Source organism: Erithacus rubecula, assembly GCF_903797595.1.
Source record: "Erithacus rubecula genome assembly, chromosome: 26".
NCBI lineage: Eukaryota > Metazoa > Chordata > Aves > Passeriformes > Muscicapidae > Erithacus > Erithacus rubecula.
In genome coordinates, this window is record NC_136678.1 from 3811537 (window position 1) to 3837023 (window position 25487).

At 51.4% G+C, this 25487-nt stretch overlaps 1 protein-coding gene across 6 annotated transcripts in view; it reads left to right on the forward strand.

Annotated features, from left to right (window-relative positions):
- The first annotated feature begins 433 nt into the window (after nt 1–433).
- The window catches only part of FOXP4 (forkhead box P4), a 65512-nt gene continuing 40458 nt past the window's right edge, over nt 434–25487 (forward strand). For 2 of the 6 annotated variants that reach the window (XR_013776894.1, XM_079327447.1), the window contains exons 1-2: nt 436–630; nt 18164–18365. Coding sequence is in view for 5 of the 6 variants with exons in the window: in XM_079327447.1 (XP_079183573.1) it covers nt 18180–18365 (186 nt within the window). In the remaining variant the exon portion in view is untranslated. Of the gene's footprint in view, nt 631–1384; nt 1638–18163; nt 18366–25487 lie in introns of those variants that run through there. The other 4 variants (XM_079327450.1, XM_079327451.1, XM_079327449.1 and 1 more) reach the window with 4 other exon arrangements.

Genomic DNA, 25487 nt, shown 5'->3' on the forward strand with positions numbered 1-25487 from the left:
AAACCCCCCGTGTGCCTCAGTTTTCCCAAACCCACATCGCTGCGCGCTGGGGACCGAAGGAGGCAGAAACCAATTAGCGCGAGCACTAATGAGCAAAACGCAGGGAAAGGGGGGGGGAGAGAGAGCAAAGAACAGCGAGGTAAAGTGGGGGGAGGAGAGACTCCATCCAGCGCGGGAGGGGGGGGACGCCCAAAAAAAAAAAAAAAAAAAAAAAAAAGAAGAAAAAAGAAAAGAGAGAGAGAGAGGAAAAGGGGAGCGCGGGGGGGATGCTCGGGCGGGGAAAGCGGCTGCACCTGCTTTAGAGGAACTATGGTAGGGCGGCCGGCGCCCGCCCCGCGCCGCCGCGCCCGCGCCGCCGCCGCCGCCGCGCCGAGCCGGACCTGAGCGCGGCCACGGCCCGGCGGCCCCGGCTGCCCGCGCCCCCCGCGCCCCCCGCCCCGCTCCGCAGCGCGGAGCCCCCGCACCCCCCTGCCCGCAGCCATGCCGCGCCGCCCCTGAGCCCCGCGGCCCCGCCGCGCCCGCCCCGTCGAAGTTTGGGGAAGGTGCCGGTGCGGGGAGGGCTGTGCAGGGGTGCGGGGGGGGAAGGAGCGGCTCATGCCCGTCCCGGAGCGCGGCGCTCGGAGCGATCAGGTGGGTGAGAGCGGCGCGGGTGGGTTTGTGGGTGTCCCCGCCGTTCTAAGGGAGTGGGATCCCCCCCCGGCAGGTGCGGGGGGTTGGCGTTGTGTCCCCCCCGTGCTCTGTGTGTGTGTCCCCCGCTCGGTGCTGGCGGCCCGGCCGTGCCCCGCGCTCGGCCGCGCCGCGCCGCGCTCGGAAGTTTTGTTACGGCGCCCGGACAAAGGGAGCGGGGCCGGCGCTGGGGGAGCCGGGGGTGCGGGCGGGACAAGGGGGGCGCCGAGGGGTGCGGGGATCGGGGGGTTCCCCTGGGGGGTGCGGGGGGTCCCCGCTCTCTCTGCGCCCCGAGCAGCGCGGGGGTCCCGGTGCGTGCGGGGGTCCCGGTGCGTGCGGGGGTCGCCGCCGCTCCCGAGGCGTTTCAGAGCGGGGAGGGGGTCGCAGCCCCCTCGGTTAGGGGGGGGTTTCGAGCCCCGGGAAAGTTGCGCTGCCGGCGGCACAGCCGCGCTGCCGGTGCCGGATCCGGACCCGCCTCCGCTTCGGGGGTCCCGCACCCCCCGAGGGGGCAGCGCAGCGGGGCGGGGGGGGGCCCGGCCGCCCCTGCCCTGCAGCCGCCCCAGCGCTCCCTTTGTTGGTGCTTCCCATTTCCTCCCCATCTTTTCCTTTCTCTCTCCGGCAGTTTTGGTTTAATTCCGGCTGCTGGAGGGCTTGGGTGGGTTTCCCCCCCCCCCCCCCTTTTTTTTTTTTCCCTCCTTCATCACATTTTAACTCAGCCTCGACCCGCCGCTTCTTGGGCCCGGGGGTGTGATTCCCTCCTCGGAGAGAAATCCGTAAGTCTGCCCCAAGTTTTGCAATTCCTGCGAGAAGCAGCCGCCGCCGTCCCCGACAACCTGCAGCCAGCCCGGCCGTCGCTCCCGCAGCGCCCTGGGAAAATCCAAAACCCTAAACCCAGACTGCAAGGTGAGGGAGAGGAGGACGAGGCACGGCTTCGGATGGAGCTGGAGAATATTCCCGAGCAAGCCCCGCAGGTTTGGATTCCGGAGGGGCTGGCGGCAGCGGCTCGCCCGCTCCTGGGTTTTTTCACCCGCTTGTAAAGTTTGCGGGGGTTCCGTGCGCCTTTGTTTGGACGGGGAGAGAGGTTGGGGGGGGGGGGGCTTTTCCGAGGATTTTGGGGGGGTGTCTCTAACCCGGACACATTTCCCGGTGCTGCGGGAGCTCTCGGCGGGGCCGCTGATGGTACCGGCAGCGATAACGTGTTTGGGAAGAGTTTTTATTACGGAGCATCGTCTTCTGGGAGTTCCGAAATTGGCGGGCGGGCAGCGCGTGCTGCCTCACCCTGGATCAGCCTCCAGCACCATCCCCTTCCCACCCGGTGTCCGCCGTCCTTGCGATGCTCTCCCGGCGCTGCCAAAGTTCAGGGATTTCTATTCTTCCCTCTCCCCGCTCCGTGGGATAAACAAACGCGCCTCTGTCTGCTCTCCCCTCTCCCCCTCTCCGGGAGAAAAGTGCCGCGGATGGCTCTGGATATTTCTTTGGGTGTAGGAAATCTGGTTTGAGTTGGCAGGCGCGTTCGGAGGTGTGGATGGGAGAGAACAAGTGGAGCGTAATTGGGTTTTCTTTTTTTTTTTTTTTCTTCCATTTGGGAGCGATGCTGGTTTCTCTTTCCCCGTTTAAAACGCGAACAAGCCGAGGGCCGTGTGTCTCTCCCTCCTGTGCACTTTTTAATACAAATGAAAAATGTGTGGAGGAGAAAGCGGGAGTAATTCACAATCCCCACTTTCCCCGGAGTCGTGGTTGGGAAGTGCCCGCTCGGAAAACTTGTGCTGAGATTATTTTTTTTTTCCCCTGCTGCTCTTAATATAGTGCTGGAGGAATTTGTGTTCGAATTCCTGCCTGGGATCTCTCCTCAGCTTCAGGCAGCTCTTCCCTCCCCATCAGCTGATACCCCAAAATTTTCCTTTTCCCACCCTCCACCCCAACTTCCATCGGATTAAGACCTCACTTCTCCACCAGCGTCGTAAAGCTGTGGGGCAGACAATAAAATTGTTATTAGTTTCTGTATTAAAAGGTTGGGTTGTTTTTAACCCAAACCAGAAGGAGGATTTACTTTTACAAATTTCTGCTGGTGTGTTAAAAATTTACACGAGGAATACGTTCCGTGGAGAGCAGGGATTTGATGTTAAATCAACCCAACATGTGTCTGACCCGGTCCCGGGTGTCGGCAGGGATGTGTCCCCTTTCATACCTCCCCATATCTTTGATTAAAACACAGCAAAGTCTCAGGATTTTCCAAAATCTTAACTCTAAATTAAGGATTTTAAATTTTCTTTTAATTGCCACCTCACCTTAAAATCCAGAAAAATAAATGTACAAGCTCCACGAGAGAGTGAGTGGAGGAAATAATCAGGTTTGGGAAAATCACTCTGCTCTCACTATTTTTATTTAATTTTTTTCTCCTTCAGGTCGCTTAAATCGAGCTGGAAAAGGGGAAAATGTGGGGGAGAAGGGGCAGAATTGCCTGTGCCAAGCCAGGGAGCTTTGTCGGGGCTGTGAGCCCTGGGAGGCTCCGGCTTCTCCTGCCCTTTGTGGTGTGGGATCGGGGGCTCTGGGGAAGATCCCGGAGCCCTCTGCTCCCAAATAACGCTGGGAGCTGCTGCTCTGAGCTGCCCCTTGTTTATTTTGATGTGTAATTTTAATTTATTATTTGTTGGGGGTGTGTTTTTTGTGGGTCTCCCCCATCCCAAACCCCCTTTTTTAACGGGATTCGCAGGGTGGGGATGGGGGTGCGACAGTTCCCGCCCGGATGGAGCATCGCTCCGGAGGTAAAAAAAATATAAAAATACAAAGTGGCAGCGCCGAGCGGCACAAAGTTGGATTTGATTGAGGGGGGGAAAGGGCAGGAGAAGGGGATCAGAGTGGAAAATCCCCCCTCCCCAACCCCTGCACCCCGGGAAGCGTCGCCCGGCGGGGTCAGGGAAGGAGGAGGCGAGGGGGGAAAGGCTGAGCAAACGGAGCGAGGTGGAATAAAACGGATTAAAGTTGCTGCTGGGGGAGGTGGGGAAGAGGCTGGAGAACAGATAATATCCCAAATATCTGTAAAAAGCGTGTCCAGCCCCGCTGTCCTGCCTGGAAACCAGGCAGCCGTGGGTTTTACATCCCCTTCGGAAAGGGAAGAGCAGGGAGCATTGAGAAAACAACAGCAACAACCAAAAGAAAAAAATATATATAAAAAAAGAAAATCAGTGCAATGTCTAAAACCAAGTGACACTAAAATATCTGCTCGGGCCCTCGGCCTTTCTCTCCTAATAACCCGGCAGGAATGCGAGTGCACTCAGTTGTGAAGTTGCTGCCCGGAGAGCCCGGGAGCTTTTCTTTTCCGCCGCTGGCTCGGGGGATGCTTTGAGTCTGCTGATGTTTGTGTCTCGCTGTGGGGCTGGGGAGGGGCCGGGGGGCTTTGCCTTTCAGGGTTTTCTCTCTCTCCTTTGATTTTTATTTTTTTTTTTTTCCTCAACCCCCCCAACCTTTTTTTTTTTTTTTTTTTTTTTTTTTTTTTTTTTTTTTTTTTTTTTTTTTTTCTCTTTTTTTGTCGGTCCGGCGGGAGAGTTTGGGGCTGGGATTGCCTTTGTGGCAGCAAGGTGGGGGGCAAAGGGAACGGGCTCATTCTTCCCAGCAGGGAAAGGCGGGAGGAGAAGCCCGGAGGTCCCTGGGTTTATAACTCATGCACATTTATAGCTCTTTGCCTTTCCCCTCAGTTTGGGAGCATGAAGGGTTTGGGGAAATTCTCTTCTTTCGGGAAAGGTTTTTTTTTTTTTTTTCCCTTTCATCTCCACGGGTTTGAAGCCCAGCAGAGCGCTGGGGTGGGGCTGGCAGGTGGGTTTGGGGTGTCCAGGGGTTGTTCCCCTTTTCCCATCTCCTCCTCCAGGGTCACCCCGGGTTTTAACTCCGCTCCCAAAATGACCCTGCTGCTGCCTGGAGTGGGAACTTGAAAATTCCTGTCCTTTCCTCCTTGATTTGCAGCTCCTGCAGCACAGACAGGGGAATTCTGCAGGTCCTGCTCCGTGCCCATCTCCCCACAGAGGGATGAGCTCTGCTAGCAGCAGAGGGAAGGAAAAAGGGAGAAAATAAAACCACCCCGAGCCTGGAATTTCCATGAGTTTCCCTCAGAATGTGTAAAAATCCTCCTGGATGCACCTGATGGAAACTCAGGAGGAGCATCTGGCTCAGAAATAACCCCATGGGATGGGACATGGCCCTGCACTGGTGACCCTTGGGGTGGCCCCAGAGCCCCCTGAGTGGCCGTGGGGCCGTGACCAGCAGTTCTGGCTCCTGGGCCAGCTCAGGGCAAGGACTTGCACCCATTTTATCTCTTACAAAACCTCCTTGTGCTGCACCTTTTCAAGTCAAACAGAACTTGTAGATCAAGATGGGGCCGGGCACAGCTTGAAAAACTTCCTAATCTTTCTTTTCCTTTTTTTTTTTTTTTTCCTCCCCCCTCTCCAAGTGTTTTGGGAGATGAAATCCAAGCCAAGACGCTGCTCGAGGGTTTGTTTTTGTTTTTTACAAACTTTTCCTAATTTAAACGGCTCTTGGCACGGCTCAGGGGAGGCTCCAGCGTGGTGATCCTTTTGCCCGTGACAAAAACCTGTTTGGAAGCGGAATGGCATCAGAAAAAGACAGAAAAGAGAGGCAGGAGGAGACGAGGAAAGCTTAAAATCCACGATTTATTTCATAAGGATCCTGCTAGAGCAGGGATGAGCTGGAGGGAAATCATTAAGGGATTCCTGTGCCATGGGCACGGGGCTGGCAGAGGGAGCCTGGTGTGAGTCTGGAGCTTTTCTCCCGGGGTTTATTTGTTTTTTTAAGGCAAAGCCAGGCTGGGTTTGCAGCCTGTTGTGCTGGGTGGAGCAACCCAGTGCAAGTGCTCCAGCCCTGGGTGACACTTCCCAGTGGCTCCCGTGCCCTGGCAGGTTGGCAGCAGCCTCTGGCAGCGTGTTCTGGTGGAAGCTGTCCCTCCTCCTGGGTTGTAGAGCCAAGTTGGCAGCAAAAACAGGGATTTTTTTTTTTTTTTCCCTGGGAGAATAAGGAGCAGAAGGTGGATGTGGAGGAAATCTCACCTTGCTCCGCTCGGGGCTCTGGGTTTGTCAGAGGCAGAAATTGGGGTAATAAAATGGTTTGATGGAAGATTCCTTTCAAAACTGTGGCCAAGTGCACAAAAAAATTTAAGGTGATGGAGGGGGAAAAGAATCCCGTGGGGGGGATGATTTGGAGGTGATTTGGAAGTTGGTTTTTTTTTTTTTCTGACTCTTCTGGTGTTGCTGGGGCTGGAATGGGCAGATGGGGCTGGGCAGCACCGGGATGGCCCCAGGAGGAGGAGGAGGAGGAGGAAAGGGAAGAGGAGGAATGCCCAGTGGGACGGGTTTGTGCTCTGGGTGCTGGGCAGGCTGTGTCTGGCAGCTCTGGAGCTCGGGGAGATGCTGCTCCTGTTTTCCACGTGGATCCGTGGCTGGGATGAGGTGCAGGTGCTCACAGAGCGACTCCTTGCAGCAGCCTTGGCCAGAGCTGGGCTTACCCACAGGCATCTCACTGCTCCAGGGCTGGAAAAGGCACAGAAATTGTGCCATTCCAGGTTCCTGGCTGAGCATCCCACTGCCAGCTTCCCCTGGGGTGTGTCAGCTCTGATCCCAAACCCTCCAACCCTTCCCTTGCTTTATTCCACACCCTGTAGATTTTAGGTGAGTGATTTTTTTTTTTTGCTGCTTGTTGTGAGTCTGGGAGCCGTGGCCTGGCTGCAGCAGGATGTGGATGGGAGCTGGGAGAAGCTGTCATGGGCTGGGAAAGGATTCCTTGGGGAAGTGGAGCAGTGCAGGAGGGTGGAGCTCAGTGCAGAATGGGGCAGGGGATGAGGCAGGATCCCGAGTTCCAGCAGTTCCCTCTGTCTGGAGCCCCTTGGATTGAGATTCCTGCCGTGCCCAGGGGTGGGGATGTGTCCCCAGTGTCCTGCCAGTGTCCCATGGCCCAGGGACAGATCTGGAGCTGGCACCAGGCTCAGGGCTCCCATCCCAAACAGGCACATCCATTGGGATGGGGGATCCTGCTTTGTCACACAGTCCTGGAGCAGGAATGTCCCCACAGCCTGCAGGGACCTGGGGCTTCCTCAGCTCCTGGATTTCCACCTCCAGCTCCCAGGGAATACCTGGCAGGGAATGGCAGCTTTGGGAGAAGCTTTTGGGGCTCAGGGTGGTCACAGCAGGGTTGGAGGAGCCACCCAAGGTGAGGGCACAACTTGTGCCAGGAAATACCTGGCAGAGCTGAAGTTCCTTGTTGAGGATCCAGAGTTTTTTGGCTGAACTGGGGCAGGAATATTGGGCAGAGACCTCGTGCTGGAGAGGGAGGAGAGCTCTCCTGTGTCCCCTCTGGGTGCCACTTGCCAGGGAGGGAGGTGCTGAGCAGCTCTGTGCTCCCAGGAGGGTTTCTGGCACCCAGCAGGTCATTCCTTCCTCCAGGATGCTGCCAGACCTGGCAGGGGCAGGGAAATTCCCTGGAGCGTGGGGTGACTTGGATCAGGAGGAGAAACAGCATCACCAGCCCTGTTAAAAACAGGAGAAGAGCAAATAAAGGCATGGGGAGAAGTGCCCTGTGAGTTTTGAGGCAGAAAATGTTGATTTTGGAAATGTGCTGGGCCGGGCAGAGCTGCAAACCTCTGGATTTTTACCGAGCTGGATTCAGGTGGGATTATAAAGTCTCCAGCTCTGCTTTTCTCTGGGATTATTTCCTGAGAATTTACATTTCTCCTTTACACCCCAGCCTGCTTTCCCTGCAGCTTTCTGGATGGATTTTTATCCATGGTATTCATTTTTTATGGGTCTCCCCATCCCCTGCTGCTCTGCCCTGTTCTCAGCCTCAGCTCTGCCTGAGCAGGGTTTGGGGAGCCAGCCTGCCACAAATCTTCCCCATTAATAAATCCAACCCTCAAAATCGACAGGAACCCCTCATTTGGGAAATAAAAGGGGCCCTTGTCAGCTGCTGGGTGGGTAAACTGGGGCTGGGGGGTGGGGAGGAGGAGGAGGGGGATGCTCCTGCTCATCCCATTGCTCCCAGTTTGTCTCAGCCTGTTGGAACTCATGGTCTGGGGTTCTCATCCTCAATTCTGCCTCTCCAGCAGGACCCCAAAGCACTCAGATGTGCAGGGGGTCTGGGTTTGGCAGCAGAGCCCTTGTTCCCCCATGGAGGTGAAGGAGAGGAAGAATTGGGGCAGATCCCTGTAATTTTGGCTCTTTTTGTGCACATTGGGGAAGGAGATTCCTTCAATGTGCTCTTGAGAGAAGCAGGTGGAGGGAAATGTCCCAAAATCCATCCTGTGAGAGGTGAGAGTGCAAGAGTGGCAGAGAAACCCTGGGTAGGGATTTCTGGCTGAGCTCCTCTGCCGTGGCACAGCACAAGCTTCACTTCATCCCTTTTTCCAGAGTGACAGGAGTGAGACTCAGGCTGGGATCAGGATTTGAGTTTCCCAAAATCAAACCCAAAGGTGCTGGGGGCTGCAGGGCCCAGCTCAGCTCTCTCCCATGGGATGGATCTTGCTGGGCTCTGCATCCTCAGGGATGCTGGAGACCCTCTGGATGCAGCAGCACAGCCCTGCCTGGGTTATTCCCACTTCTTTTAACCCAGGATGCTGCTCTGTGGGGCTGGGGGGTTAAAATAAAAAGGATGGAGGGACAGACCCCTGTCCCCTCAGAGGGGACACACAGCTCCTGCCACTGCAGCTGGGTCCTTTCCAAGCTCTGTTACAGATACAAACACTCTGGGAATGAGCAGAAATTCTGGGTTTTTCTGGGGGTTTAGAATAATAACTGGGGGTTGGAAACTCCTGGCAGTGGGCAGGACAGTGCTGGGCTGGAGGGGACACAGGGCCAGGGGTGTGGCTCGTGTCCCTGAGGGATTTCGTGTCCCATCTTCACATCTGGTCTTATTCTGTGTCCTGGTGTTGCTGTCTTCCCTCAGGACAACGTGATGATTTTTGATCTGGGGATTTTTTGGGGATCTCCCCTAAAAAAGCATCTTCAGTGGTCTGAGTCCTGCTCAGGCAGGGGACACATTGGGAGCCAGGTGGGCACAGGGACCCCAGCAGGAGGGTGGCAGCAGTTGGTGAATCATTAATTAATATTTTTAAAAGATGAGGGTTATTTTTAGGAGGGGTGGAGGGAGCCCAATTCCTGGGAATAATCCCTGTGATTTGCACAGTGCTGTGTGTCCCACAGCAGTGAGAAGGTGCCCAGGGGTTCATTGAAGCAGCAGGAGCCACCTGGGGGCCAGGACACCCTGAAGTTGTGTTTTGGGATCTCAGCATTCCCAGGAGGAAGCTCTGCCTGGGATTCAGGATGTGGATTCCCCTTCCCCAGCTCTGTCCCAGCACCAAGCAGGGCTGTGCTGGCTTTGGGAAGATGCTGTGCCTGCTGTCACTGAGCTGTGGGGATGCTCCAGAGCCTGGATGGATCAGCACAGCCTGGGAATGCTCAGTGTGACCTGTGGGACCTTCCCTGTGTGCCAGGCTGGCATCCAGCTGAAATTCCTGCAGGATCCATCCACTGGGATTCATGGAAGAGCCACAGAGGGGACATTCTCTGCATGTGGTGACACCAACAAGGAGACCCTGGTGGGCAGCACTGCCAGCAGCTGAGGGATGCTCCTGCCTCTCCTGCTCTCTCTTTAATATCACTCAGATATTAAATGCAGGATCCCAGGGCAGGATCCCAGCACAGCCCTGCTGAACACGCTGCTTCCCGCATTTTAGTGGAGAAATCTCCAGAGTTATTCCCAGCTGAGCTGTCAGGTTTGCTCCTTGGGGGTGCCCAGAGAAGCCAGGAGATGCTGAGGGTGGCTGTGGAGAAGCCAAACTGCAGGAATGAAACCAGAGGAGCTGCTGCCTCCGAAGGAAAATGGACTGCAGACCTGGAGTTTGAAAATTCCCAAGGACAATTCTCCCCACCACTGCCTGTTTTTCTTCTCCATCCTCATGAGCAGCATCATTTCTGGATGGAAACCAGGCCTGTTCCTGCACAGAGATGGGATTTGCACCAGGGAGCCTTTTCTGGATCGATTTGTGCACAGACCTACGGAATTTGGGAAAACTTGTGGCATTCCTCCTGCTCCAGAGGTACCATGCCTGTTTTTAACTCCCCTCTGGATTATTTGAAGGCCAGAAGTGACTTTTAGCAACTTCCAGCCTGATTCTCATGAACTCAGCTGGAAAATTTTGCTCGGGGTGGGACAGGGGAGGGTGAGTCCCAGCCCTGGCATCACTCCTCATCCCATTCCAGAGCATCCCTCACCTGCTCCAGGGAATTTCTTCCTCCATCCTTGCCCTTTGCAGCCTCTCCTGAGGGGATGGGGCAGGGGAAACTCCTGGAGTTTGGGGTTAATTTTGATTTTGCTCCTCTTTTCTTGGAGTTTTTGCCCTTCCCAGGGATCAAATTTGGACATTTTCCTGTGTCCCTGCTCTTCCTCACTCCCCACTCGTGTCCTTCATGCCTCCATCCAAGAGGAAGATCCCTCCTATTCCTCAGCTGTCCCTGGAAAGTGGCACAGAGGAGATTTTGGCTGGAGAATTCCAGGTGGGATGAGAGCTCTGGATGCACAGAGGAGATTTTGGCTGGAGAATTCCAGGTGGGATGAGAGCTCTGGATGCACAGAGGAGATTTTGGCTGGAGAATTCCAGGTGGGATGAGAGCTCTGGATGCACAGAGGAGATTTTGGCTGGAGAATTCCAGGTGGGATGAAGGCTCTGGATGCACAGAGCAGATTTTGGCTGGAGAATTCCAGGTGGGATGAAGGCTCTGGATGCACAGAAGAGATTTTGGCTGGGGAATTCCAGATGGGATGAGAGCTCTGGATGCACAGGGGAGATTTTGGCTGGAGTTTTTTTGTACTGTTTGAGGGATCTGGGTTGCTGCAGCAGCAATTCCAGGTGGGATTTGTCCCCAATCCCTGAGTGTCAAACCAGCACTGGGAATGTGGGAGAGGCTCGAACCGAGCCGGGATTTTCAGAGAGATGCTGGAAAAACCTTTGGAAAACTGCAGTGGGTGATGCTGTGCTGGTTGTGCTCCATCCCACAGCAGTGATGAGAACTGCTGGTAATTATTTTAATGGGATTTTAGGGGGATTGTGCTGAAAACCTCATCCCAAATCCTAAAACCCTGATCCCATGTGGAAACTCCCGATGGACGGGAGTTGTGTGTGAATCTCACCTCATCCCCTGAGTTTGATTTTTTTTTTTTTTGTTACCAGGAGTTCTGAGGGTTGTTTTTTTTTCTTTTTTTTTTTAATTCCCCACCACCTTCATTATCATTTCTGTTAATTAGATTGTGCTGGGGAACTGTCTCTATTCAAAAGCAAAAAAAAAAAAAATCTTTTTTTCCAAGTGCGGCCGTGTTCCGGCGAAAGACGAGGAGGGCGAAAACGCTTGAAAGAAATACAATTTTTTTTTAAAAAAAAAAAATAATTTCTTCACAAACCTCTTTAAAAAGAAAAAAAACCCCACCACAACCCCCTCCCCTTTTTCCCCCCCTCCCCAATTAAACGATTTGAATTTCCACGTTAACCGCTCGGCGCCTCAGATGATTAGAAAGGGATATTCATTTATGCCTTTTAAACGCCGCCCCGATTAAAATCACAGAGATTTTTTTTTTCTCTCTCTCTCTCTCTCTCTTTTTCCCCCTTCATCAAAATCTAACATCCTTGAAAAATTAATTTGATGCCTCTTGTTATCAATTAATTGAATCTCGTTGGGAGAGAGGCTGGTGCAGCGGGTGGTTGGAGCCAACCCTTCTGTTCTTAGTTGCTTTCCCTTCCCAAACACTGGGACATTATAAAACTCGGCCTTTTCTCTCTTTTTTATTTTATTTTATTTTAAATATATTATTTTTACTCATCTCATAAAATAAATGAATAAAACTTGCTCTCTCTGTCTCTCTCTCCCCGCCCTCCTCCTCCATTCCCCTTGAGTTCCTCTCGGATAAAAGATCTTTTTTTTTTTTTTCCCTCCTTTTTTTCTCATCCCTCTTTCCTATAACTTCCCAGACAGAAAACTTGGGGCTTTTAGCAATTTCTCAGCAGCCAAGGTCCGTCTTTCTTCTTTTCTTTAACAGGGGATATTGGATATTTCATTTGAATCTCCTTTTTTTCAATTAAAAGTTCCCCATTCCTTCTCTTCCAGCCTCTCCATTCTCCTGCTCTGGCTCGGCAGCAGGAGAAGTGATTTTCCTTTCTTTAATATTTCAGCTCTTCCCCTGAGACAGGCTGCCTGCCTTATTTTTTTTTTTTTAATAGACTTTTTCTCCCTCTATTAAACTTTTCCAATCTTTGTCCCTTTATTTTTTTTTCCTTCCCACCTCTTTAAACAAAATAAAAAAAAAAAAAAAAGGAAAAAAAAGAGAGGAAAAGTTATAAAATGGGAAGAACTGGGTCATTCAGGAAGTTATTGGAATAACTTCAAAATGAGGCTTCACTTTCACTCTCCTTGGAGTGGTTGTGCCTTTGGATCCAGACTCTTCCCTGGTGGGAATTTGGGGGAATTTGGGGTGGGGGGAGCAGAGTTTTGGTTTTCTTAGAGGGGAGGAGCTGGGGTGGGGGTTTGGTGGGGATCAAGGACTCCTCAGGGATGATCAGGGGATGTGTCCCCCCAGTCTGGTGCCCTGAGGGGGGATGTGGTGTCAGCACCCCGGTGTCACATCCCCCTGTCCCCTCATTTGTGGGGTCTGACAGGTGAGAGGCTCTCCCAGCCCCACCTGTCCTCACTGAGGGGCCTCTCCTGCTCCTCCCTGGGGGCACCAAGGATTTTGGGGGCTGGGGAGAGGGTGACCCTGCTCCATGTGCACAGAGGGGATGTTTAAACTCCCATTTGGAGCAAGATTTTAGGAGTATGAGAAATTAGGAGGTGCAGGGCTGGACCTGGCACTGTGGGGCTCCATGGGGGCTGCCTGGATTTTGGGGTGTGCCCAGTGGGCATCCAGCAGGATTTGGGTACTGGGCCTGCATCCCAAACTGGTGGGACAGAGGTGCCAGACCTGCATCCTGACCTGATGGGACAGCAGATACTGGCCTTACATCCCAACCTCATGGGATGTGGGTACCAGATCTGCATCCCAAACTGATGGGACTTGGGTACCAAACCTGCATCCTGGGCCAGTGGCACACAGGAACTGGTCCTGCATCCCAAACTGATGTGGCACTGGTACCAAAGCTTCATCCTGACCCCCTGGGATGTGGGTACCAGATCTGCATCCCAAACTGATGGGATACCAGGTACTACTCCTGCATCCCAACCTCGTGGGACACAGTATTGGACCTTCAACCCCACCAAATGGGACACAGGTACCAAACCTGCATCCCAACCCACCAGGACATGGATACCTGATCTGCATATCTCATGGTGCCCTAGTGGGACACCAGGTACTACTCCTGCATCCCACCTGATGGGATGCAGGTGCTGGATCTCCATCCCAGCTGGTGGACACAGGTGCTGGATCTCCATCCCACCTGGTGGCACAGTTGCTGATCTCCATCCCAATCTCATGGCACACAGGTGCTGATCTGCATCCCACCTGATGGGACACAGGTGCTGGATCTCCATCCCAGTCTCATGGCACACAGGTGCTGATCTCCATCCCACCTGGCACACAGGTGCTGATCCCCATCCCAATCTCATGGCACACAGGTGCTGGATTTCCATCCCACCTGGCACACAGGTGCTGATCTCCATCCCACCTGGTGGCACAGGTGATGGATCTCCATCCCACCTGGCACACAGGTACTGATCTCCATCCCACCTGGCACACAGGTGCTGATCTCCATCCCAGCCGTGCTCCATCACCCCAGCAGGGACCCGCGGAGGGTCGGACACCAGCAGCACCCCCAGCTCGGGGTCCCCACGTGTGGTGGCTCCGGAGCAGCGAGGTGGGAGCCCCGTGCTCCACGTCACTATTTAATTAGACGCCCCTGATTAACAAAACTTGGCGTTCGGCTTCCTCCTGCCCTCATCTTTCCTGGCTCCGAATCAATGGCTTTGATATGCTAATTAGGGAGTAATTTAATTTCAAAAGGCCGCAATTAACAAGGGTGTTGTGGACATGCTGTAGTTAAGCGGCGTAATCTAATTTGCATTAGTAACAAGCAGGGACTAATTAGAAGCTTAATTAGACACTTAGACGGCTCTTGTGTTTACTTTCTTAATGAGATGGAGTGGGGTTCCTGTTTTTTTTTTTTTTTTTTAATCTTTTCAAGAGCACAGCGAGGGAAGGCGGGATGGGCAGGATGGAGCAGCAGCCCCGGTGCCCGGCACGTGCTCTGCTGTCCCAAAATCAGCCTGGCCCGCTCTGGGATGGGTTTTGTGTTCCTGGAAGCTTGGCAGGGATTGGGACAGGTGCCAGGTGGGCATTGGTGCCTCTGGGAATGGCTTGTGTGGGGTTGGCAGCATTGGGGCAGCTCTGGAGAGCACAGGATGCTCTGAGGGTGACAGGTTTTGGAAAGGCAGGTGCACAAGAATAATCCCAATTTCCATGTTGGAGTCCTCACACTCCCAGGTGCTCTCCAGCTCTCTGAGCCAGCTGATCCAAGGATCCCAAATTTTTTTGGGATCTGGGGGAAACCCTGCCTGGTTTCCATGGAGCAGCAAATGCTCCTGCCTGCCTGCCAGTGCCCACGAGCGTGGCTGAGCTGGGCTGGCACCAGGCAGGTGAGCAGAGCCAGGGGGTGAAGGTGAAGAGCTGGAGGTTGGCTCTTCCCAAAGAAGTTGCTGGGAGCGAGATGAAAGTGGGAGATGAAAGTGCCCAGAGGTGAGATCCCATTAAAGCAGTGCCTGGGCTTAGCCGGTCCCTGGTTCCTTAAATATCTTCTAATTTACAGTAATGCTCCGGATCCCTCTCAGCTCCCCCAGACTTTTATTTTAATCCCCTTTCCACATTTCCATGTGTTTATGTGTTAATTAAAGGGTAAAAAGCCACTCTCGGAGCAATCCCGTGCTGCTGCTGCTTTTCCAGCTGAATCCTTTTAGGATTAGCAGCCACTTCCCAAAGCCTGGAGCAGGACAGGCAGGTTGCTCAGCTTTCCATAGCTGGGAGCAGACCCAGTGCCTGGGATCCAACTTTTCCAAATCTTCTTCTCCTCCCAGCTGTGCAGAGGAGCATCCTGCAGGTTTCTGAGGGATTTGGGGGATTTGCTGGGTCCGTGCTCCTTCAGGATCCGCCTGCTCCCTCTGCATCCTGGCGAGGCTGGAGCTGGGAGGAAGGCTCTGGAATTCTGCTTTGGGATTGGGATGTGCTGGGAAAGGGGGGAAACAGCCTCTGGAATGTCACAGTGTCGGTTTTTGTGTCACCTGTGCTGTCCCAGCTCGTGGAGATGTGACGGGAGAGTTTTCCCAGTTGTGTTTCCCGCTGTTTTTCCCCATCCCTCCCTCCTGGGTGATGGCTTTTTTTTGGAGTTTGTGGCTGGGGAAACCCGCAGTGGTCAGGGATGGGGAATCGAGGACAGGGACAGCAGAGGGGAGGTGACACTGGGTCTGGCCCATGAAGGGCAGCCCAAAATTACAGAGCTGCCAAGGGCTGAGGATAATGAAAAATAAGGAAAGCTGCTGAAATCGGTGTTGGGACAGAGGTTTCTGAGGAGCTCCTGGTGTGGCTGCGGCTGTTCCAGCAGCTCCTGGAGGCTGGAAAATGCTGAATTTCTGTGTCCGTGGAATGTGGTGGAGCAGTGGCATCGCTTTGGATCCTTCTGCCTGGCCCAAAATTCCTTGGGGGCTTTTTGTGGGGGGAAATCACCGCCTGATCTGCTCTTGCTGCTGCTAAAACCCCACACCCATTGCTCTGAGTGCCTGATTTTGGTCACCTCCACCTTCTGGAAAGCTCCTGGCAGTGCCAGGCACACTCGTGGTGTTCCCACGGGAATCGTGGCACACGCGGTGGGACCCCAACCCCTGCTCCGGGCATCCATCACACTGTTAATTGCGCTAATTAGAGAGTGCGGAGGTGTTAATTGGAAAACCCCGGGATCGTGCCTGTTTGCGGGAGGGATGGATGTCAATAAACCGGGATGGATGGCGCAGGTTGGCGGCGAGTCGGGGGATGTCGAGGAGATGTTGCTGCTCAGATGAGGCAATTGTTAATTAAAAGCCGCGGTAATTAATACACCCTCGTTGCCATATGGTCCTGCCCAAGGCAGGGGGATTCGTTGCTCCGTTTGTGATTCTCCCTTCCCTTTGTCCTGCGGAAGGTGCGCGGTTGGATAAAAGGGGGGGAATAAAAAAGGCAGAGCGGTGCTTCAGAGCTCAGAGCCTGAAATGGTAATTAACGGTAATTAACCATCCATTTGCGCCGCTCCTGTTGGAGGGGGCTCCTGGTTCCCCTTTTAACCCAGCCCACCCTTGCTGGGTCCCTGCCCGGGGGAAGGTTTTGGTTCTCCCTCTGCGGAGAATCGCGGGGATATCGGCGCTGTTCGAGCTGGGATGCTGCGGATCCCTCCCAGCCTCGTTCAGCCCAGCTCTGCTCTTCCCAGTCCTCCCTGGCTGGAAAAATGCTTATTCCTAATTTAAATCCACTTTGTAACCTCGCAGACACCGGCTTCGTTTTTATTCCCCCCCCCTCCTCTTTTTTTTTTTTTATTTAAGGTTTTGTAAAACTTTTTATAGGGATGGAAATATTTCCATTATTACGATGATGACTTTCTTTTATGACTTCCCTCGCAGCGTTGTCGGGATCCCAGACACTCCAGCATCCCAGAGGGGTTTGGGAAGGGGAAGTGGAGTTTTTACAGGACTTGGAGAGGGAACTCGGCTGGCCCGGTGTCCCCAGCTCCGGGAATCTCCCTGGCTGCAGGAATCTGCTCCAGCATCCCGCCTCTGGCAGGGCTGGAACCACCAGAGCGAGCCCAGGGCTCCTCCACCAGCAGAGATTTCCTCCCAATTCCCAACAGTTAAACTCCAGTTTGTGCCCCAAGCCAGGAAAGTTTTATATCCTTTCCAACCCCCTCTTTTCTTTTTTTTTTTTTTTTTTTTTTTTTTTGGGTCTTTTTTAATACTTCCTGTTGTAACTCTGGATATTCCTGTTCTCCGTGTAAAAGTCAAATCCCTGCTGGAATCCTGATGAGTTTCTAGCCCTGGTGATGCTGTTTGAGTGTTGGACACGGAGCGTTCTCGTAGGTTTCAGAGGGAAAACGGGAATAGGAGCAGCAATAATTTCATATCCCCGAACTTGAAATCATGGGAATGCAAAGTGAGGAAGGAAAAAAATGTAGTTTTAAGGCGAAAGGTGAGGTGTTTATTCCAGATTTTTGCATCCATTCCTTGGGAAGCTGCTCCAACCAAACCCAAATCCCAATAATCCCCTTCACCTTGAGCTGTCCCACAGCCACCAGTGTCACCCCCAGAGCCCTGGGACAGTGGCAGGGAGCCAGGAGCTCCCCTTGGGAATGGATGTCACTCATATCCCCTGCGGAAATGACTTTTGAAATGCAGATAATCTCCAACATGCAAATGAGCAGCTCGCTGCTCCCTGTTTAATATGAATGATCAGCCCCTGAATAGCGATTATTACACGCCACATTTCAGCAATTATGTTGTTCCTGGTTTGTCTCGTTGCCTTTTGGGGTGTGGAGGGGGAAAAAAAGGGAAGGAGAAAGGGGGGTGGTGTTTTTTCATCCCATCCCACTGGTTTTGTTCCCATCTTGTTACAAACTCGGTGAGCGCTGGTGGGATGGAGGGTGTGGAAATAAAGCTGCTTTTCCATGGAGGGAAACGTGTGCTGGGAAGGAGGGAGAGGCCTGGGTGGATTCCCTGCTGCCCCTTCTCTGCAAGAGGCACAGCCCAGGATGTGCTGCTCCTGTTTCCTCCAGTGCCAGCCCAAATCCAGGAGTTTCTTCCAGAAAAACCCTCAGGTTCACCAACCTGCTGCTCATCCGAGCCCATTGAGCAAAAACTGGGAGAAAGGAAGGATTTCCCAACCCATGAACCCTCATTTCCACATCCCAGCTCTGCTCTTCCTTTGGCTTTCCTCAGCCTGCCACCATCTTTCAGGTGTATTTTTTTTTTTTTTTACCTGCCAGGTGTTTTTGGTTTTTTACCTGCCAGGTGTTTTTATTTTTTTACCTGACAGGTGTTATTTTTTTTTCCTGCTGGGAAGTGGTGGTTTGCTGGGAGATGAAGCCAATGGAGGGAATGTTTTGACTTTGTCCAGGGTGGAATCCGAGGTGCAGGTTCCCTGTGCTTGGTGGGGGTTTGGTTGTGAAATACTTTGGGATTTGGGGAAAAAAAAACCCCAAATTCCTGGAGCTCTGTGCCTTTCACAGACTCAGGCAAAGCTGGAATTGTGGGTCCTCCTAAGGACTGAGTTTCACTTTCTTTACCTAGGGATGTGCAGCGTGCTAACAACTTCTCATTCATTTTTTTTTTTTTTTTTGGGGTGCGATTAACCACAACTAAAACCCAAACAAGCTTTAACCTCCCATCCCACCGGTGCACGGCACAACCAGATCACCTCCCACTTTTCCAAGCTCTCCCCCCTCTCTCTGCAGGTCCTGCTAGCGAGTCATGATGGTTGAATCCGCCTCGGAGACCATCCGCTCCACGCCCTCGGCGCAGAACGGGGTCAGCAGCCTGAGCAATCAGCCCGATGGCCCCGGGCCCGGCCCCGGGGGCGGCCGAGACGGAGCTGCCGCCGCCGATTCCAACGGGGAGATGAGCCCGGTGGAGCTCCTGCACTTCCAGCAGCAGCAGGTAGGACGGGCAGTGCCTCCGCACCTGCCCTGGGTTTTGGGGATGGCAAAAGGTTTTGCCCCGTTTTGTCTTGTAGGGGTGGTTATTCTGGGTGAGGTGCTGCTATAAAAATCAGGGGGTTTTTTGCCCGTGGGAAGCAGAGACTGTCCATCCCTGCGGGTTTGGGCTGGATGGAATTTACTGGTTTTGGGGCGATGTCCTGCCTGCTCTGCCCCACATTGATCTCGCCTGTAACACCTGCAGCAGCTCCCTGAGAGGGTTTGATTGTCCAGGAGCTGCTTTCCCATTCCCTGGGGCTGCCGGAGGCTGAGCCTCACCCACATGTGACATCAGCATATGTGTGACACTCAGGTGTCCCCTGGGGCCATGCCTGCAGTTACCTTTCCAAACAAACTTTGGCAGAAAAAAAAAAAAAAAAACCCAAAAAATCATCAATTTCCCTGCTCGGCTACTAAATAAGGCAATGATCCCTCTCCTCGTGGGGAGATCGCCTCTCTGAGCCATAAATTCCAGCGTGAAAGCTGTAAAAAATTGCTGTGTCTGATACTTTAGTAGGGAGTGCTGTAAATCCATTACCTGGATAACAGGCGTTCTGCGCGCTGCTAAGCCCCTGTTCCCCGCATCCAGAGGCTAATCAGGCGTGAAATGCTGCTGCCTGCTCTCCCTCCTGGAATTCCACCGGATAACAGGAGATCCCTGTGTCCCCCACCCTGCCAAAAAGATGCAAATCGTGGCTGTGAAACGGGGGATCTCCTGGGGAAAATAGGGTTTTTCATCCTCCTGGGTGCTGATGTTTCCTGGTGGGATTATGAAAGCGGAGGGTTTGGTGAACTTCCAAAAAAACCTGGGGAGGGGGGAGGACTCATCCTGAGGATTATCCATCTTCCTGCTTCAGGGAGCAGGCTGAGCAGCAGCTGGGGTCAGGAATAAATGTGCCCACAGCAGGAGTTTTGGACAATTAGGTGCCTGATGGAGGCTTTGCTCCATCCCCGGGAGCATCCAGCCTTTTCCCAGGTTTTCATCCCCTTATCCTGGAATGTCACCACTCCATCCTGATGCTCGTTGAACTTTAGGAAATTCTCCCAAGAATCCTTGGGGATCCTGCAGGGGTGGGAGCCCATCCTGGTGGGGTTAAAGCTCCGTGTCAGTGGGGATTTCTGAGCTCATGATCCCATTTTTGGGGCTGGATTGGACTTTTTCCAGTGCCTGTGACCTCACTGTGGAGCCAAACGGGTCTTTGCAGGGAATTTTTGGGTTCATCTCCTCGCCAGGGGTGCTGGCTCGAGCTGGGTGGGGTATTGAGGGGATGGGGGTGTTGTGGGGTGCTCAGGGGTTTTGTTTTGGGGTGTCCCCAGAGCAAGGGGATGTGGGTGAGTGGCAGCTCCTGGATTGCTGAGACAGGGTCACCCAGCTCTGCTGCACTCTGGAGCACATCCCATCCCCTTCCTTCCCCCCTTCCTTCCCCCCTTCCTTCCCCCCTTCCTTCCCCCCTTCCTTCCCCCCTTCCTTCCCCCCTTCCTTCCCCCCTTCCTTCCCCCCTTCCTTCCCCCCTTCCTTCCCCCCTTCCTTCCTCCCTCCCTCCCCCCCTCCCTTCCCCCCTTCCTTCCCCCCTTCCTTCCCCCCTCCCTTCCCCCCTTCCTTCCCCCCTTCCTTCCCCCCTTCCTTCCCCCCTTCCTTCTCCCCTTCCTTCCCAACCCACACCATCCCTCCATCCAGGTCCTGGCAGGGGAGATCAGGCTGGGCTGACCAAAGGACATCCCCCTGCCCTTCCTCCCTCCCTCCCTCCTCCTCCTCTCCCGGGTTAAATCCCTGGATTTCAATGCTCGGCGATGCTTTAAAAGCCTCAATAGCTCCCGCCCGCTTTGTGCGGGGCTGGCAGAGGGGAGAGGTCACCGGGGGGCACTGGGGGCAGCCCCCAGCCCCAAACCCCTCCCAGCGTTGCTGTGGGAACGTGGAGGGACCTCCAGAGGGACCCGGCAGCCCCGATCCCCCCGGAATTCCCGCGGGATGAAGGAAATAGGGGCAGGGAGGTGATGCTGCCACATCCCTGTGCTGGGGGATGCTCGGGATTTGCAGGGGAGTGGGAATTGCAAGATGCTCAGCCAAAATTTGGGGTTTTCCATGTTGGTTTTTGTATCTGAATTCCAGTGAAAATTTCCAATTTTGGTGTTTAAGACCATGGGGTATTGAGGGATGGGGTCACTGAAGATTTAGGGTTTTCAATTTGGGGTTTTCCATTTTTTTAATGAAATTCCATTAAAAAATTCCAATTTTAGTGTTGGAACACCATGGAGTGTTGAGGGATGGGGTCACTGCAGCTTTGGGGTTTTCAATTTGGGTTTTCCATGGGTTTTTTTTATGAATTCCAGTAAAAAATTATAATTTTGGTGCTTAAGCCCATGGGGTCACTGCAGCTTTAGGGTTTTCAATTTTGGGGTTTCTATGGGGTTTTTTTATCTGAATTGCTGCAAAAAAAAATCCGATTTTGGTGTTTAAGCCCATGGGGTGTTGAGGGATGGGGTTCACTGCAGCTTTGGGGTGCAGGGAATGAAAAAAAAAAATAAAATTGGGAAAAGTCTTTGCAGATACAGTTGGGAGAACCCAAATGTGAAACTAAAGGAACAGGGATGTCCTGAGAGAACCAAGGGGACAAAAATCCCCAAATCTGACACCCCCACTGAGCTGCTCCCAGCTGAAAATCCACAGGAAAAAGAACCATCCAGAAAATCCAGCTACTCTGGGATTGTTTTATGATGCCAAAAAAACACCTAAATAAAAAAAAAAAATCCCACTGCTCTACAGACAGACGTCAAAGGGGGAGGAATAAACAAAAATAAGGGAGAAGGAGTGAACAGTGACTTTTTTGGGAGTTGGGGAAGGGTGTGGAGGGGGAGGAGAGATCCCATTCCATAAAACATGTGATCACATCTCAGATCTGTGGTGTAATCCTCTATTATTAGGCTATTGGAGATAAAAAACGAGGCCAGAGCACTTCAGTGAAACTCGCCTCTCTCTTCCCTCCCCTGATTCATATTTAATATTTCGCTGAGGACAAATGCAGGAGCAGCTTTTGCTTTTTTTTCCCCCCACTTTTTCTCCTTTTCTGCCCCCTTTTTTTTTCTCCCCCCTTTTTTTTCTCCCCCCACCTTTTTCTCCCCTCTTTTTCCTGCTTTTCCCTCCCCTCTTTTCTCCCTTTTTCCCTTCTTTTTCTCTCCTTTTTCCCCTATTTTCCCCCCTTTCCCCCCTTTTCCCCATTTTCCTTCTTTTCCCTCCCCTCTTTTCCCTCTTTTTTCCTTTTTTTCCTCCTTTTTTCCCCCCCTTTTTCCCCCCCCTTTTTCCCCCCCTTCTTTTCCCCCCCCTTTTTTTCCCCCCCTTTTTTCCCCCCCTTTTTTCCCCCCCCTTTTTTCCCCCCCTTTTTTCCCCCCCTTTTTTCCCCCCCCTTTTTTCCCCCCCCTTTTTTCCCCCCCTTTTTTCCCCCCCCCCTTTTTTCCTCCCCCACTTTTTTTCCCTTTTCCCCTTTTTTTTTCCATGGGATGGGATTATCAGGATCACATTCCCTGTCCCCTCCATCACTGGGGTTGAGTTTAACCCCTCTCCTGTAAAAACTGAGGAATAAAATCCATGAGCACTGGAGCAGGGCAGCACAGACACAGAGCCTGGGTGTAAAAATGAATTTTTTACAATTTTCCTGTGAGGAATTGTGTCATTTTTGTGTTCATTTGGATCTTTTGGAGCCATTTGGGCAGGGCTGGTGGAAGTGCTCCTCGATATGGCATCATTTACTGTTAATATCCAGCTAAAAATATCCCTCTGTGTTGTTTTAATGGCTCTAATTCTGGAATGTGACTCTGTCATTTTTATGAGGTTAGTGTAAAAAATCTTCTTTTTTTTTTTTTTTCCATTTTTTTTTTTAAACCCTTCCCAAACCTCTTTCCACCCTCCAAAAAGATCAGAGGGAAAATAAGAAAATAAAAATTCCCTTCCTCCCTCTTATCATGTAAAGTTCTTCCTTTAATCGATTTTTTTTCCCAGGTGTTTTTTCCTCTTTTTGGGAAGTAAAAATCCATATAAAGTTCTGATCCAGGTGGAAAATCCCTCAGCTGATTTTGGGCAGCTTCTTCCCAGCTGAAAATTAAAAATTAAAAATTCCATCCCCATAAAGTGAAATATCTGATAAATGAGCAGCACTTTCAATTATCCCAGGCAAGATTTTTCTTGGGATTATTTTGATTTTTTGGGGGGGAACCTGTGGTTCCTCCTTTTTGATGTCCCATAGATGTTTTCATGCTCTCCAAACTTTTTGTTTTTTTTGGAGTTCTTGACCTTTTTTGTCCCCATCAGGAGGGATCAGAGAGGCTCTGCTGGGGCAGATTTTAAGGAGGAAAAAGGAGAATTGAGAATTAATCCACATTAATTCAAGGTGTGGTGTGAGGCAGTTGTTTCCCCATGGAAGAAATGGGAATTTGTGGAAAAAACAACCAAAATCTTCCTTTTCTGGGGTCTGGAGAAGTGTCCAGCACATCCATGTGTGCAGCCCCACTGGAGGGGGGGAAAAATCAGGATAATTTTTATAATTACAGAAAAAAATAATTGTAAATAATATATTGCAAATAAATATATTGAAAAAAATTGTAAATATATATATATTCAGAATATATAATCAGTTCTGGGTGATGTGCTGATGACTCTTGTGTCACAAGCAGTGGGATTATTTCTAAGTAATTTTTATTTCTAAACAATAATTATATTAAAATTATTATAGGAAGAAGAATTAGTTTTATTTCTAAATAATAATGGGTTTTATTTCTCAATAATACTGGGGTTTATTTCTAAATAATAGTTATAATTATAATAAGATTTATTTTTATTTCTAAAAAATAATGGGGTTTATTTCTAAATAATAATGGTTTTATTTCTAAATAATAATTATATTAGAATTATTATAAGAAGAATTATTTTTATTTTTAAATAAAAATTTGAAAGCATTCCCCCTTGTCCTGTTACTATCTGCTCATGCAAAAAATCACTTCTCATTTTTTATAAGCTCTGGAAATATTGTTTCTAAAAGACTTTGAAGATGTTGGTGCTTCAGTTCTTTTTTAGAACTTCCTAAAATTTAATCAGAAAATTTCCAGAGGCCTCTTTGCAAATTCTCCATGTCCAGGTTTCCATCCCTGGCTGAGCCAGGGAGGGAAGGGGCAGCTCAGTGTGTGATTGTGAGGCCATGTAGGGTTGTTTTTTTTGGTTTTTTGTTGGTTTTTTTTCCTGGAAATCTTTGTAATTTCGTGCTTCAGAGCACACCAAAGTGAGGGAGCCAGCAGGGAGTGAATGAAATTCCCCCCTGAGAGGCCGAGCCGGGTGGGCACCTTGGGCCAGTCAAGCTTTGAGGTTTGGGGAGAGAAATTCTGGGAAAAGTTCTGTGCAGCAGTTTTTGTGTGCTGGAATTCTGTTCCTGAGTGTCCTGGTGTGAGGGACAGGTGTCTGCCAATAAAGGCAAAAGTCTCCAAATGGAGAATGTAAACCCCCTCCCTCCAAATAATAATTATAATTTTGAAATTAAGGAGCTCTCAGGCAAAGAGATGGGAATTAGGAATAACAGTTCTTTACTAGGAAAATTAAAATAGAAATACAGTATTACAAAGAACAATCCCAAACACTGCCAGAGTCAGAATCCAAGCTGACACCCGTCAGTCAGTCAGGGTGGTGGCACAGTCCCATTCAATGGTGGCTGCATCCTCCTGCAGGGGCAGATGTGGTTCAGCTGGAGCAGTGCTCCTGGAGAAGGTGCAGTTTCCTCTGCAGGTCCAGGGATGATGTGGGAAGGTCTGGCTTTCCTCTGGAATCCAGTGGGAAAGGTGCTCTGGTGTTCCAAATGTCAGTTTTTATCTGGGTAGGAAAGGCTTGGCTCCTCCCCTGGCTGGAGCATCTCCCAGTGGGATGATGGAATTTTATCAGTCATGCACTGGGACTCACTGGCCATGAACAGGAGATATCTCCTGGAGGGAGGGTGGGCTGTGGAAAGATAAAGATGATTGCCCCAGCTGGTTTAAAGATGGCCCATTAGCAGATAATGTGTGCCAGGAGATAAAGATCACTGCCACACCCAGTTTGTAACAATGGCCCATTAACAGGAGATATCTCCCACAGAGATAAGAATCGCTGCCACACCCAGTTTGTAACAATGGCCCATTAACAGGTGATACCTCCTGGATGAAGGGTGGGTCATGGGAAAGGTAAAGATGATTGCCCAGCTGGTTTAAAGATGGCCCATTAGCAGAGAATATGTGCCAGGAGATCAGGGTCACTGCCCCACCCGACTGCAGCAGATGGGGACAGAATCCACATTTCTGGCCACATCCTGTATTGCAACCCAGCACACTGAGGTTTTCCCCCCTGTTTTTTCCATTCTTGCTGTGCAGATTTTTGCCAGGTTGGCAGGGTCTGCCCTGGCTGGGTCTGCTCTGTGAAATGATGTTTGTAAATACAGCAGGGATTGCACGTGGAGAAGCCAAATCCGTGCAAAACTCTGCTAAAAAAACACTTGGAAAAGCAGCTAAAACTCAAGGATTTGCTGTGGGGATTTGAGATGCAGCCCAGAGCTCCATCACCCATCCTGGTGCTGCCACTGAGTGGATTCCTCCACCTTGGCTTTTAACTGGAATTACTGTTTTCATCCCCAAAAGTAATTAAAATATCAGACTTCGAGCTGTCATAACTGTCACAGGGTTTTTGTGCTCACATTACCGATGCACATCTATCCCTGGTAATAACAGGGAAAATAAAAATGCCCCTGGAGAAACATCAGGGCTGAGGCAGCTCCAGGATCTGGACCAGGGGATTTTTTTTCCATCAGTGAATTGCTGTGTTTGTCCTCAAGGATGTGAGTTTTTAATTGTTTGGATAAAGGAAATTTGGGAGTTATTGGTTGGGTCAGCTCTGGGTGCACAATCCTGGGTAATTCACTGCAAGAATAGGAAATTAGGAACTATTCACTTATAAAATTCCTCAGGTTTTGATTTTCTTGGGGCTGTTTGATTTATGTGATGGTGACAAAGCCAAGGATGCTCAGTGCTGTCTGGGGTGTTTGATTCAGGCCTCCTGCTATAAAATTATAATTTTTTT